We start from the raw sequence: 16,007 nt of genomic DNA on the forward strand, positions 1-16,007 counted from the left end.
CTATAAGAGCTTCACTACTGGAAGCCCGAGGTCCCCCCGGGAGGAGCCCATAGGGACCCAGGCCGCTTGGACTTAGGGGGCCTCGCAGGGTCTCCTAGAGAGGTGGAAGTGCGGCATGCCCACAGACAGGTGAGGGGCGCGATCAGGTTCAAGACTAGAGATCAGAGTCCAGAGGACAGTCCGAAGGATGGTCAACAAGGCAGAGATCAGATGAAGTCACAGACAGGCCGAAGTTAGCAGGCAAGCGGCAGGCAGGCGAGTCGAGGAACAGGAAGAGGTCACAGGCAGGCACAGGGTCGTTCAGCGGCGGTCCGGAACCCCCGCTGAACGACCTCCTGCAGTCGATCTCCTGCCGGCGCCATTTTCCGTACGGAAAACGATTTGCGGCAGGAGATCGCTCCCGGACCCCCGCTGGACCCCCAGGGACTTTTGGCCAGCTTGGGGGGGCCTCCTGACCCCCACAAGACTTGCCAAAAGTCCAGCGGGGGTCCGGAACGACCTCCTGCAGTCAAATCGTGTTGGTCTATGGCCGCCGCCATTTTGCGGCCGCCATTTTGCAAAATGGCGCCGGCTGAAGACAACACAATTCAATTGCAGGAGCCCGTTCCGGACCGCCGCTGGACCCCCAGGTAATTTAAGGCATTTGGGGGGGGGGGTTCGGGAGGGTGGGGGATTTAATTTAAAGGGTCGGGGGTGGGTTTTAGAGGGTTTTAGTGTGCCGGTTTTCCAGCCATTGGTTTAGGGCAAGTAAGTTCCTGCCCTCCCCCTTCCCCCGATTTATGATTTTTTAACGATAAATCGGGGGAATTGGTATTGTATCGTGGCCCTAACGATTTTTGACGATTTAAAATATATCGGACGATATTATAAATCGTCAAAAAACGATTCACATCCCTACTGAGTATTAAACTTGGTAGAAGAGCTCTCCACTGAAGTTGATAACAGAAGCAATGGTGAGGTCATAGTGAGACCGAGGGGTATTGATCCTGTGATTCCCTGTTGGGAAGAAGGTTCTCTCTTCGCAGGGCAGCGAAGACAATGGCGGCCCTGGTCTCCGCAATAGAGGCACAGGCCCAGTTGGCGACGGCGGGATTTCTCTGCTTCTGATAGATGGGCACGACTGATTTGCATTGGTTCTTCAGTGTTCTCTGAAGTCAGGAACTGGTTTTCAACAGTGGAGAAAGAAGTCCTCGAGCGGTTCTTCAGATTGAGTCGGTTTTCTTGGACCCGCTCTTGATGTCGTTGTAATGAGGCGGTGTAGGTAAGGAAATGGGTGACCGTCCTTGGTCAAGAGTTGGCGCAGGTGTCGCCGAAGGCGGTAATGGAACATTCAACCAGTTTGGGAAGTCCTGTCGAGTAGCCAGGTGATTCATATCCGCTACCACTTGATCCAACCGGGTTTGTAGGCGTTCCAGAGAAGCGGACAGAGCTTCAACACATCATTGTTGTTCTTGGACTTTAGAAGCCAGGCCCAGGATGGCCTGTAAGGCAGGAGACTCCGCCGAGTCCATGGCCTTTGCAACCTGTTGCACTCGGGGGTGGACCCTTGGTCCTGTGGTAGTACAAGGACTGTCCACAGGGGGCAGAGCATGGAGGGAGACAGAGGCAGACAGAGGCAGAGAAGAGCTTCACCACTGGAAGCCCAAGGTCCCCCCGGGAGGAGTCCGAAAGGACCGGGCTGCTTGGATATAGGTGGGCCTCGCAGGGTCTCCTAGAGAGGCAGATGTCCGGTGTGCCCACAGACAGGTGAGGAGCGTGATCAGGTTTGAGACTAGAGATCAGAGTCCAGAGGACAGTCCGAATTTTCTGCTCTTCTCCTCCAGAGGGGAGGAGTTAGCTATCTGTATCGCTCACCCCGCTAGGAGGGCAGAGTTATCAATCTATTCTGCTTTTCTCCTGAAAGAGGGAGGAGTTAGTAATATGACATGATCTGCTCCTCCAGAGGTGAAGAGTTAGCTATCTGTGGTGCTTACCTCGCCAGGAGGGCAGATGTAGTAATCTGTTAGCGAACTGCTATTAGATGCTCCTGTAAGGAAGGAGGTAGTAATCTGTTATGGAGCAACTCCCAGGGAAGAGGAGTTGACAATCTGTTCAATGATACTCTTCTGAGAAGAGAGGCTAACAATAGGTATATTGTACTTTGCTACAGAGATTGCAATCTATCATGCCTCTGCTACAGAGTAGCAATCTGTTCTATATATAGGCTGCTGGCAAGTCCCATAGAAAGAGAAGGTAGCTTTCTATATAATACTTCCGTAAGAGGTGGTAGTGGTCAGTAGTGGTTGGCTCCCACAAAGTGATTGTAGTATAAGAAATGACCACTAGGAGGAAATGGTGAATCCCTGGGCCGATGGCAGATGACAGTGCCCCCAGGAGGAGATCCTGAGAGGAGCCACTGGCTAGGCTAGAATATGAGATAAACACAAACAGTTCTTTATTAGGCCGGAAGCTGAACAACCAGTGGTGGCAGTAGTGAGTCGAGGTGTTCGGCAGGGCTGAAGTCCTTCTGATACTGGAATATAATCTCTGGGTCGCTGAGCTGTAGAGAGAGACTAGAAGTCGTGAGTAGACAGGGTATACTGGATACAAGATGGTACACTCACAATAGTAGATGTCTGCAATGGTCTCTATGCCACAGAGAGTCTTCACTATATTCAGAAACAGGAGCCTTAGGCGAGCACTGGTTCCTATAAACAGTCTGCAATAAGAACTCACAATAGCTGTCTATGAGATGGCTTCTAGCATAGAAGAAAGTCTGTAAAGGATTCTAGGAACATGGGCCCTTGTGGAGTGAGTACCGGTTCCTATCTGCAATCTTGCCAATGTAACTCTCGATCTCCGTACCTGCGATAACGTATTGGACGGAAGGGAGTCTTCAGATCTATAGGAATGTAGGCTCTCATGGAGCGAGTACCGATTCTTATGTACAATAGAACTCACTGTGTTCACGTCCGCGATCGCCTCCAGGCAATGAGGAGTCTTCTGAGTATCCAGGAACGTAGGCCCTCGAGGAGCGAGTACCGGATCCCGTCTTGGCAATCTGAAATCAAGAAGAGAGAACGGAGCCCCCGTGGAGCGCGTACTCCTGGTAAGTTTGAAAAGGCCGAGCAGTGGAGAAGGATTCCCCTCACTGACTCGGATCGTTGTTGCAAGTATCGTGGACTGCCGAAGCAAGTCCTGTTGGAGTTCCTTGTTTCAAGTAGCATGGACTGCCGAAGCAAGTCCAGAGGAGTTCCTTGCTAACTCATTAGAAGTTAGCAAACAAAGACCTTTTAAAGTGGTAATGGATGACATCACTACGTGGGGACACCCCCGAGGTTTGCGCCCTTGCTGGTAGAAAGTCTGGAGCGCGCGCGCCCTTACATCATCAGCAACATGGCGGATCCATAGCATCAAGCCAGCCCGGGGACACAGAGACCAAGAGGCAGGGAGAAGCCGACGCTGCATCTGTCCATCAGAGCCAAAAGGAGTCGCCAACAAGGTAGAGAGGGTGGAGCCTGGGGCGAGAAGAGGCACGAACACAACATCGAAGGATGGTCAACAGGGCAGAGATCAGATACCGGAGGTCAGACAAAGTCACAGACAGGCCAAAGACAGGAGGCAGGTAGCAGGCAGGCGAGTTGAGGAACAGGCAGAGGTCACAGGCAGGCAGCAGGCAGAGAGGCAGATCAAGAACCAAGCCGGGTTCAGCACCAAGAGTCAGTCCAAAGGTACTACCTGGGGGAGCGCAGGAACAGACAGGTGATGAGACAACAGGGCGACGGAACAGGACTGGAGGATAAGCATGGTCAATCAGCAAATGTCGGATTCCTGAGGTCAGACATGGTCAAAGAATAAGCAGAGGTCGAAGTCAGGCAGAGGTCAAACGACAGGATCCTTAGAGACAGGCACAGTAGCAGGAGCCCAGACAACTATGGAGGAAGCCAGTTACAAAGGCAAGCCCTGATTGCAAGAGCTTGCCTGAAATACTCCCAAGGGAGTGACATCATCAAAGGGAGTCCGGAAGCCCTAGCGCATCATGGCCCCTTTAAGTCTCGGGAAAGGGTGCACACGCTCGCTAGGGAGACTCCTGTCCAGAACGGGGCTCGAAGTCGGAACGGTGGCACTATTCAGTGCGAAAGCCGGTGTCTGGCGAACTGCCATGGTGCGAAGGCTGCGGGCTTTCGCAGGCCCGACCCCCCCCCCCCCCCTGTTTTCACAGGATTCATCATTATGCTAAGAATGATGAATCCTGGCCTTATTTAGCAAATCTTTTGAAATACTACATTCCTGCTCGTTCTTTGCAATCCAGTGATAGGAAGCTACTAGTTATCCCACCAGCAAAGGAAGTAAGATTAAATATGTCAAGATCTAGAAGTTTTACTGTGATGGGGCGTAATCTATGGAACTCCTTGCCAGAGAAATTGCGTACAATTGACAAAATTTGTCTTTTTAGAAAATATTTAAAGGCCCATTTATTTAAGCAAATTTTTAACCTGGAATTAGTGTGTTCTCATTGATGGCTAGCATGATAAAAGGTTTGTTGTAGATTTTTATGTATTTGAATTATATATATATTTATTTATATATTTGTTTGTTTAGGTGTTTTATATACCGTCATCCAAGATAAGATCACAGCGGTTCTTATCTGCTGTATTTTAAGATTGTTTGAATTTAAGATGTTGCAACCCACCTAGTACAATTGTTTTGCAATAGACAGGATATATATAGTAATAAATAAATAAATAAAACATTTTTTGTCTGAAAAAGAGTCCCTTGGTTCATTATTAATAGATAAATTTGCTCTGTTCCCCTCCACATTTCTCTCTGTTAAGGCTCCTGTCTCTATCTGCAGTGAGAGCTGTGGTCCTGGGTTCCGGAAGGCCATTCTGGATGGGCAACCTGCCTGCTGCTTTGACTGCGTCCCCTGCTCTGAAGATGAGTTTAGTAACCAAACCGGTGAGTGCTATGAATTCCACCCTGTAATGAGCACTTCTTGTAGGATGGAGGGTTGGTATTAGAATGTATGGTGGTTCCATCTAGATCAGTTCAATGGGCAAAAGTTTTGCTGGAATTTCAATTCTGAGCAGGTGCTAATAGACAGACATCTTCCAACATATATATTGCAATCTTAAAAATTACATTTCCCAACAAGAATTATATTGTATTGTATGTATTTATGTTGTGATCTCAGAGGAGACCTATGAGGTCGTGGAAGGTAACAAACAATCTATATCTAAAATATGCATGGTGAAGTCTGTCTGTTGGAGGAGGAGGGGTTTGCACAGTGTGCATGGATACAATGGAAGCCACCAGGGAGCGCTGTTCATCTACAGTCATGCATACTATGCAAAGCTGCTGTTGCGTTCGTGCCTCTTCTCGCCCCTTGCTCCACCCTCTCTACCTTGTTGGCGACACCCTTCGGCTCTGATGGACAGATGCAGTCGTGGCTTCTCCCTGCTTCTTGGCCCTGGTGTCCCCGGGCTGGCTTGACGCTACGGATCCATGTTCCTGATGAAGTAAGGGAGCGTGCATGCGCGCGCTCCAGACATTATACCAGCAAGGGCGCAAACCTCAGGGGCGTCCCCCCGTAGTGACATCATCCATTACCACTTTAAAAGGTCTTTGTTTGCTAACCTCTAACGAGTTAGCAAGGAACTCCTCTAGACTTGCTTCGGCAGTTCATGCTACTTGAAACAAGGAACTCCAACAGGACTTGCTTCGGCAGTCCACGATACTTGCAACAACGATCCGAGTCAGTGAGGGGAATCCTTCTCCACTGCTCGGCTTTTTCAGACTTAACAGGAGTACCCGCGCCATGGGGGCTCTGCTCTCTCTTCTTGATTTCAGATTGCCAAGATGGGATCCGGTACTTGCTCCTCGAGGGCCTTCATCCCTGGATACTCAGAAGACTCCTCATTGCCTGGAGGCGTTCGCGGACGTGAACACAGTGAGTTCTATTGTACATAGGAATCGGTACTCACTCCATGAGGACCACTATTCCTATAGCTCTGAAGACTCCCTTCCATCCAAGACGTTATCGCAGGTACGGAGATCGAGAGTTACATTGGCAAGATTGCAGATAGGAACCGGTACTCGCTCCATGAGTGCCCATGTTCCTAGAATCTTTTACGGACTCTCTTCTATGCTAGAAGCCATTCCATATAGAGCTATTGTGAGTTCTTATTACAGACTGTTTATAGGAACCTGTGATCGCTTACGGCTCCTTTCCTGAATATACTGAAGAATCTCTGTGGCATAGAGACCATTGCAGACATCTACTATTGTGAGTGTACCATCTTGTATCCAGAATACCCTGTCTACTCACTACTTCTAGTCTCTCTCTACAGCTCAGCGACCCAGAGATTATATTCCAGTATCAGAAGGACTTCAGCCCTGTAGAACACACTGACTCACTACTGCCACCACTGGTGGTCCAGCGTCCAGTCTAATAAAGAACTATTTGTGTTTATCTCATATTCTAACCTAGCCGGTGGTTCCTCTGAGGATCTACTCCTGGGGGCACTGTCATCTGCCATCGGCCCAGGGATTCACCATTTCCTCCTAGTGGTCATTTCTTACACTACAATCACTCTGTGGGAGCCAACCACTACTGACCACTACTACCACTTACGGAAGTATTATATAGAAAGCTACCTTCTCTTTCTATGGGACTTGCCAGCAGCCTATATATATAACAGATTGCTACTCTGTAGCAGAGGCATGATAGATTGCAATCTCTGAAGCGAAGTACAAAATACCTATTGTTAGCCTCTCTCCTCAGAAGAGTATCATTGAACAGATTGTCAACTCCTCTTCCCTGGGAGTTGCTCCATAACAGATTACTACCTCCTTCCTTACAGGAGCATCCATCAGCAGTTCGCTAACAGATTACTACCTCCACCCTCCTGGCAAGGTAAGCACTACAGATAGCTAACTCCTCACCTCTGGAGGAGCAGATCATGTCATATTACTAACTCCTCCCTCTTTCAGGAGAAAAGCAAAATATATTGCTAACTCCGCCCTCCTGGCGGGGTGTGCGATAGCAGATAGCTAACTCCTCCCCTCTGAAGGAGGAGATCGTAACAGCTGCACATCCCAGGAAAACACAGAGGCAACAACTGATGGAGTAAAGGGGCCTGGAAGGCTATGAGGTGAAATTTAAGACATAAGAACATAAGAAATTGCCATGCTGGGTCAGACCAAGGGTCCATCAAGCCCAGCATCCTGTTTCCAACAGAGGCCAAACCAGTCCACAAGAACCTGGCAATTACCCAAACACTAAGAAGATCCCATGCCACTCATGCAATTAATAGCATTGGCTATTCCCTAAATAAATTTGATTAATAGCCGTTAATGGGCTTCTCCTCCAATAACTTATCCAAACCTTTTTTGAACCCAGCTACACTAACTGCACTAACCACATCCTCTGACAACAAATTCCAGAGCTTTATTGTGCGTTGAGTGAAAAAGAACTTTCTCCGAATAGTCTTAAATTTGCTACTTGCTAACTTCATGGAATGCCCCCTAGTCCTTCTATTATTCGAAAGTGTAAATAACTGATTCACATCTACTCATTCAAGACCTCTCATGATCTTAAAGACCTCTATCATATCCCCCCCCCTCATCTGTCTCTTCTCCAAGCTGAACAACCCTAACTTCTTCAGCCTTTCCTCATAGGGGAGCTGTTCCATCCACTTTATCATTTTGGTTGCCCTTCTCTGTACCTTCTCCATCGCAACTATATCTTTTTTGAGATGCGGCGACCAGAATTGTACGCAGTATTCCAGGTGCAGTCTCACCATGGAGCGATATAGAGGCATTATGACATTTTCCATTTTATTAACCAGTCCCTTTCTAATAATTCCTAACATTCTATTTGCTTTTTTGACTGCTGCAGCACATTGAGCCGACAATTTTAAAGTATTATCCACTATGATGCCTAGATCTTTTTCCTGGGTCGTACCTCCTAATATGGAACCTAACATCGTGTAAGTACAGCAAGGGTTATTTTTCCCTGTATGCAACACCTTGCACTTGTCCACATTAATTCACATCTGCCATTTGGATCCCCAATCTTCCAGTCTTGCAAGGTCCTCATGTAATTTATCACAATCCGCTTGTGATTTAATTACTCTGAATAATTTTGTATCATCCGCAAATTTGATAACCTCACTCATCGTATTCCTTTCCAGATCATTTATATATATATATATATATATTGAAATGCACCGGTTCAAATACAGATCCCTGAGGCACTCTACTGTTTACCCTTTTCCACTGAGAAAATTGACGTACTCTCTGTTTCCTGTCTTTTAACCAGTTTGTAATCCATGAAAGGACATCGCCTCCTTTCCCATGACTTTTTAGTTTTCTTAGAAGCCTCTCATGAGGGACTTTGTCAAATGCCTTCTGAAAATTCAAATATAATACATCTACCAGTTCTCCATTATCCATATGTTTATTAGGGATGTGAATCGTTTTTTGACGATTTAAAACAATCATCAGATATATTTTAAATCGTCAAAAATCATTAGAGCCACGATACAATAGCAATTCCCCCGATTTATCGTCAAAAAATCATAAATCGGGGGAGGGCGGGAAAACCGGCACACCATAACAACCCTAAAACCCACCCCGACCCTTTAAAACAAATCCCCCACCCTCCCGATCCCCCCCAAAATGTTTTACATTATCTGGGGTCCAGTGGGTGGGGTCCCGGCGCGATCTCCCGCTCTCGGGCCACGGCTGCGTTAATAGAAATGGTGCCGGTGGCCATTTGCCCTTACCATATGACAGGGCAAAGGTAGCACCGGCGCCATTTTGGTTCCTGTCACCCGACGTCACGAGTGCAGGAGATCGCTCCCGGACCCCCGCTGGACCCCCAGGGACTTTTGGCCAGCTTGGGGGGGGGCATCCCGACCCCCACAAGACTTGCCAAAAGTCCAGCGGGGTTCCGGGAGCAACCTCCTGCACTCGGGCCGTATTGCCAATATTCAAAATGGCGCCGGCGCTACTTTTGCCCTCACTATGTCATACGGTTCGTACGACATAGGGAGGGCAAAGGTAGCGCCGGCGCCATTTTGGTTCCTGTCACCCGACGCCACGAGTGCAGGAGGTCGCTCCCGGACCCCCGCTGGACTTTTGGCAAGTCTTGTGGGGGTCAGGAGGCCCCCCAAGCTGGCCAAAAGTCCCTGGGGGTCCAGCGGGGGTCCGGGAGCGATCTCCTGCACTCGTGACGTCGGATGACAGGAACCAAAATGGTGCCGGCGCTACCTTTGCCCTGTCATATGGTAAGGGCAAAGGGCCACTGGCGCCATTTCTATTAACGTAGCCGTGGCCCGAGAGCGGGAGATCGCGCCGTGACTCCCCCACTGGACCCCAGGTAATTTAAAACATTTTGGGGGGGTTCGGGAGGGTGGGGGATTTGTTTTAAAGGGTCGGGGTGGGTTTTAGGGTTGTTTTGGTGTGCCGGTTTTCCTGCCCTACCCCGATTTACGATTTTTTACAATTTTTTAACAAAAAAAAACCATGACGATCAGATTTCCCTCCCCCCCAGCCAAAATCGATTGTTAAGACGATCGATCACACGATTCACATCCCTAATGTTTATTAACCCCTTCAAAAAAATGAAGCAGATTTGTTAGGGAAGACTTCCCTTGGTTAAATGTATTACAAATCCTGACACGGCATTACAAATCCTGACACGGCACTACTATCCTGGAATTATCTCACCACCACCATTGCCAATGAGATTTGCCCCATCATCCACAAGGAAATTCCCCTTACACAAGTTGAGAAAAGAAAACCGTGGTACTCCATTGAATTAAAAAAAAATTAAACACTACCTAAGATCCAAAGAACGAGCATGGCGCAAACAACCATCGGCCACACACAAAGCCACCTTCAACAACACTTTACACACATACCATCAAGCTATCACCCAAGCCAAATGAGACTTCTACGCTGCAAAAATCCATGACTATCAATTCAACGCGAATGCCCTATTCGCATATGTCACAGAACTCACAAACCCCTCCGCCCCCACACACAACGAGACAAATGCCAGTGACAGATGCCAAGAACTAGCAGTGTACTTCAAGAATAAAATTGATAACATCCTCACTCACTTCCCCACCAAGCACCCCCCTCCCCCACTACGCAATGATAATAACAACAACCTTAGAACCTTCGACCTCACTACAAATATGGAAATTGAGAGTATTTGAAAAAAGAAGAAACCAGCCTCCCACATCCTAGACACCATCCCCTCAAAAACCCTCCTCTCCATCCCTTTCACCATTGCAAAACCCATTGCTGACCTAATCAACTGTTCTATCACATCTGGCAGCATCCTAGACCCACTTAAACTTGCAGTAGTAAAGCCCCTTCTCAAAAAACCAAATCTTGACCCCTCAGACCCTGGTAATTACCAACCTATTTCCAACCTGCCTTTCATCTCTAAAATTCTGGAAAGGGTGGTTAACAAACAACTTACTAACTTCTTAGAAGACTGCAACATCCTCCACCCTTCACAATTTGGTTTCCGTAAAGCTCATAATACGGAATCCCTATTACTATCAATGACAGATACTATACTCAAAGGCATGGACCACAGAAACTCCTACTTGCTCGCCCTCCTAGACATTTCGGCAGCCTTTGACACTGTCAACCACCAAATCCTAATGACCCGCCTGGCTGAAATAGGTATTGCAGACACAGCTCTTTCCTGGTTCTCCTCCTATCTCAATCACAGAGAATACCTATTCAAAATTGATAACCACCAATCCTCACACATCCCCATCACACAAGTTGTCCCCAAAGGATCCTCCTTATCCTCCACCCTGTTCAACATTTACCTCCTACCCCTATGCCACCTGCTGTCCGATCTAGGCTTGAAATTTTTCTTATATGCAGACGATGTGCAGATTCTCATCCCGATCCAAAAATCAATAGATGAATCCTTGCACTTCTGGGAATCTTGCCTTACCTCCATTAACTCCATGCTTTCCAACCTTCACTTAGCTCTAAACACCTCAAAGACTGAACTACTCATCATCTCCAGCCATCCTGACCGCACTCCCCACCACACACCCCAGAACACAACCACAGCCTAATACCAGTTGCATGCAGTAAGAGACCTGGGTGTCCTCATTGATCATCACCTAAACTTCAAACCCTACATCAAATCTCTCCTCAAAGGAGGTTTCAACAAATTAAATGTCCTCTAGAAACTCAAACCCCTACTCCACACTCAAGACTTCCGTACAGTAGTTCAGACCACCACGCTTACGAAACTGGACTACTGTAACTCCCTTCTACTCGGCCTTCCCGCCTCCACCATTAAACCACTCCAGATTCTACAAAACTCCATGGCTAGAGTCATAACTAATGAATTACACAAATTCAACCACACCTGGCTAGACGAAATGCCTCACTTCTGCACCACTGACCGCCCCACTAGAAGTACCCTTGCAGGCACCCTACACACACCTTCCCTTAAGTCTACGCATGTGTCCATCACCAGAGAAAGGGCCTACTCATCGCTGGTACCTCCCTCTGGAACTTCCTACCCACGCCCCTCTGTCTAGAGACATCCCTGCACAAATTTAAAAAAGGAGTCAAAACATGGCTCTTCAAGCAGGCCTACCCTGATAAAAACCAAATGTAGGCTTTCTCCCTGTACTGCACCTCCATTTTGGCATCCTTCCTTCCACCCGCCCCTCCTCACCTCCTCTTTCCCTCCCACCACTAGCTCCCCTTAACCTCCCTCCCACTCCTCAGCCTCTCTTCTTCACTCATGCACTTTGTGAACAGCCTTAGCATACGAACTCCATTGACAAAGATAGTGATTTATAGGATATACATAGTTCCTCTATGTACTCACCACTATGGGATATATAATGATACATAAGATGTATATAGTTCCTTGTTGCAGTCACTTCTCTCTGGTACATAGTTGCTTTATACCCAGTTTTACTGATTTCCACTTCCTTCCTTTCACCTCCACCTCCCTTTCCCTTTTCTCCCCTACGTGCCTAATCCCCTGTTTTCGTTTTATTGTATTTTCCTCCTTTCAGTTCAATGTAAACCGGCATGATGTGCCTTACAAATGTCGGTAAAGAAAAGCCTATAAATAAATAAATAAAGAAATCTATGTTGACTGTGTTCCATTAAACCATGTCTTTCTATATGCTCTATGATTTTGATCTAGAGAATAGTTTCCATTATTTTTCCCGGCACTGAAGTCAGGTTCACTGGTCTATAGTTACCCAGATCACCCCTGGAGCCTTTTGTAAATATTGGGGTTACATTGGCCACCCTCCAGTCTTCAGGTACAATGGATGATTTTAATGATAGGTTACAAATTTTAACTAATAGATCAGAAATTTCATTTTTGAGTTCCTTCAGTACCCTAGGATGCATACCATCCGGTCCAGGTGATTTGCTACGCTTTAGTTTGTCAGTCTGGCCTACTACATCTTCCAGATTGACAGTGATTTCATTCAGTTCATCTGACTCATCACCCCTGAAAACCATCTCCGGAACTGGTATCTCCCCAACATCCTCATTAGTAAACACGGACGCAAAGAATTCATTTAGTCTTTCTGCAATTACTTTATCTTCCTTAAGAGCCCCTTTAACCCCTCGGTCATCTTATGGTCCAACCGACTCTCTCACAGTTTTCTTGCTTTGGATATATTTTAAAAAGTTTTTATTATGCGTTTTTGCCTCTATGGCCAACTTCAATTCAAATTCTCTCTTCACCTGTCTTATCAATGTTTTACAGTTAACTTGATAATGCTTATGTTTTATCCTATTTTCTTCAGATGGATCCTTCTTCCAATTTTTGAAGGATGATTTTTTTGTTGAGTTCCGTGCCCGTGGCCATCCATGGGCGTGGCCCCCTACCTCCTCCGATGACCAGGGCAGCATCGGGGCCGACTGCCCTGCCCCGAGCTCCGCACCCCCGCGCGATGGTGCGGGCCTTCGGGCTGGCCGCCGAGATCGGAGCCGTCCCTGCTCCTCCCGCACGGCCGCTGCTGCTCTCCTCCGCAGCCCGAATCCAAGATGGCCACCGCCATCCTTGGACACGAGGCCACGCCCCTTCACCAGAGTTAAAGGGGCCTCGCCCCTTTAATTGCGGCAGCTGATTCTTACCTCCAGGGCCGGAGGAAGTATATAAGGAGACTTCCTCTGAACATTCCTCGACTTGGCAACATCCTCCAATGCTGTCTAGTCTGCTTGCTTCGGTGAGTTCCTTGTGCTCGGACTCTGGTTCCTGTTTCGTCTTGGTGTTCCTGATTCCTGACTTCGGATTGGCTTATGGTGATTCTCTGGTTCCTGATTTCGGATTGGCAGGCAGTCATTCTCTGGTACATGACTTCGGACTGGTGAGCGTCGACCCTCTGGCACTTGACCTAGGACTCCTTCAAGACCATCGTCTTCAAGGGCCCACCTATGTCCCAGCGGCTCCTCCTGGGGGGACCGCGGGCTTCCAGGGTGAAGCTCCAGTTGGTTTTTGCACCGATACCCTGACCTCTCTAGGTCCACCTAAGTCCCAGCGGTCGGGTCCCTACGGGCTCCTCCCGGGGGGACCGCAGACCACCAGTGGTGAAGATCTCTCATCTGCTCATCTCCTTGTCCGTCTCCACAGTAGCTTCTGTCTTCAGTGCCAAGGGTCAGCTGCTCTCCTCTTCTGTCCTGCCTCGCCACCCGACGAGAGAACCTACGGATCCTCCGCAAGGTGTACATCCCCTCGTCGGCCCAAGGGTCCACAAGCCTGAGCATAACAGATTGCCAAGTCCATGGACCCAGCAGAGGCATCTGCCGCCAGGCCATTCCTAGAATGGCCCAGCGCCTGAAGGAGCAACAACAGACCCTTGATGCCCTGGTCTCTGCGGTACAGGTCCTGACCCAGCGCCTCGAGACATTAGGGCCCACGAACCCTATGCTTCCATCTCCGCCTGGGACTCAAGGAGGCCGCCCTACTCAGCCGCACACCGTCCAAGCCTCCAGGAGCGACCTGGGACAAGGAAGCTCCACTCAACTCCCTGCACCTTCTTGATACACCGGAGATGCAAAGTTGTGTCGAGGCTTCCTCTGTCAGTGCCAGGTCCATTTTTCCCTGCTTCCTGTGCAGTTTCCCAGTGACCTAGCTAAGACCAGCTACATTATGTCCCTGCTTGACGGGATGCCTCTGATCTGGGCCTCTCATCTGTGGGAGAGACGGGACCCTGTCTTCGAAAACCTGAGTCAGTTTCTGTCTGCCTTCCGGCAGATTTTTGATGAACCCGTCCGCAAATCCACGGCAGTCTCTGAATTGCTCCGATTGCGACAAGGTACTCGAACTGTGGCCGAATACACAACGGAGTTCCGTACCTTGGCCGCAGAGCTGAATTGGAGAGACGATTGCCTCCACGGGATCTTTCTGGAAGGACTGGCCTCCCGCCTTCAGAACGAGCTAGCGGTGAAAGAACTTACGGAACCTCGACGGCCTGGTAGAATTGGCCAATCGAGTAGATCGCCGGATGAGGCTTCGCCTTCCAGTAGTCAAGGCAGCGAGGAGGTCCTCACCGCCTCCCAAGAATGCTACTGAAGTTCCTGGAACGTCCGCCGAGGAACCCATGGAGTTGGGTCGCGGAAGGGTCTCCCCACAGGAATGCCGGAGGCGGATAAGGGAAGGACTCTGTTTTTACTGCAGAGCAGCGGACCATCAGATAGCGGTATGCCTGACTCAGCTGGGAAACGCTCGGGCCTAGGACCGAAAGGAAGTCTCATCCTGGGCCGTGCTTCTCCAGTACCTCCACTAATGCTACCAGTTGCGTTAACCTTCGCCGGTGGCGAGTTCCACACTTTGGCCTTGGTGGACTCCGGCGCCGGGGGTAACTTCATCATGAAAAGTCTGGCGGAGCATTTGGAGTTACCACAAGCTCGCCTTCCAGCACCCCTGGTCATCTCCTCCATTCAAGGGAAACCTCTCCCGGAGCGAGTGACACACACCACGGTTCCTGTCCCACTGAGGGTTGGAATTCTCCACCAGGAGCGCATGCCATTGTATGTTCTGGAATACTCCATACACCCGATTTTCCTGGGCCTTCCCTGGCTGCAGGAACACGAACCTCAGTTTAACTGGAAGACTTTGCAGCTGTCTCGCTGGGGGCCAAAGTGTCACAACAATTGCCTCCAATCCGTGGTTCCTGTCTCCTCTCCTGTGGCTTCCACCAGCCTTCCGGGCCTGCCGGCCCCCTATGGCGCATATGCGGATGTGTTCTCGAAACAGAAGGCTGAGATACATCCACCCCATCGCTCCTTCGATTGCGCCATCAATCTCCTTCCTGGTACTGAGCATCCTCGGGGCCGCACATACGCCCTCTCGCCTGCTGAGACACAGGCCATGAGCAAATGCATTAAAGAGAACCTGGAGAGGGGCTTCATTCGGAAGTCTAAATCCCCTGCCGGGGCTGGATTCTTCTTTGTCGCGAAGAAGGATGGGAGTCTCCGCCCCTGTATTGACTACCGGGGCTTAAATGCTATTACAGTCAAGGATCGCTACCCCTTGCCCCTCATCTCGGAGCTCTTTGACCGGCTCCAAGGGGCGAGGATCTTTTCCAAATTGGACCTCCGAGGGGCCTACAACCTCATCCAAATCAAGGAAGGTGATGAGTGGAAGACGGCCTTCAAAACCCGAGACGGCCACTATGAGTATCTAGTGATGCCGTTCGGGCTCTGTAATGCTCCTGCGGTGTTCCAGAACACCATGAATGAGATCTTCCGCTATCTCCTATACAAATGCGTGCTGGTATACCTGGATGACATTTTAGTATTCTCAGATTCCCTGACCACGCACTGTCAGCACGTCATCCAGGTATTGCAACGGCTCTGAGAACATCAGTTGTACGCAAAATTAGAAAAGTGCCTCTTTGAGAAGGAGTCCCTTCCCTTCCTGGGACACATCATCTCCAGTGAAGGGTTCCATATGGATCCTCAAAAGCTGAAAGCCATTGGGGAATGGCCCCAGCCGTCCG

General features: G+C 49.1%; 1 protein-coding gene across 1 annotated transcript in view; it reads left to right on the forward strand.

The window, feature by feature from the left end:
- Positions 1-16,007, forward strand: part of LOC115081120 (extracellular calcium-sensing receptor-like) — a 78,698-nt gene that overhangs the window by 36,034 nt on the left and 26,657 nt on the right. Inside the window, exons 4-5 of the mRNA XM_029585632.1 lie at positions 996-1,010; positions 4,815-4,938. Of these exons, the coding sequence (XP_029441492.1) occupies positions 996-1,010; positions 4,815-4,938 (139 nt within the window). The remainder of the gene's footprint in view (positions 1-995; positions 1,011-4,814; positions 4,939-16,007) is intronic.

This window comes from Rhinatrema bivittatum, chromosome 19 (assembly GCF_901001135.1).
Source record: "Rhinatrema bivittatum chromosome 19, aRhiBiv1.1, whole genome shotgun sequence".
NCBI lineage: Eukaryota > Metazoa > Chordata > Amphibia > Gymnophiona > Rhinatrematidae > Rhinatrema > Rhinatrema bivittatum.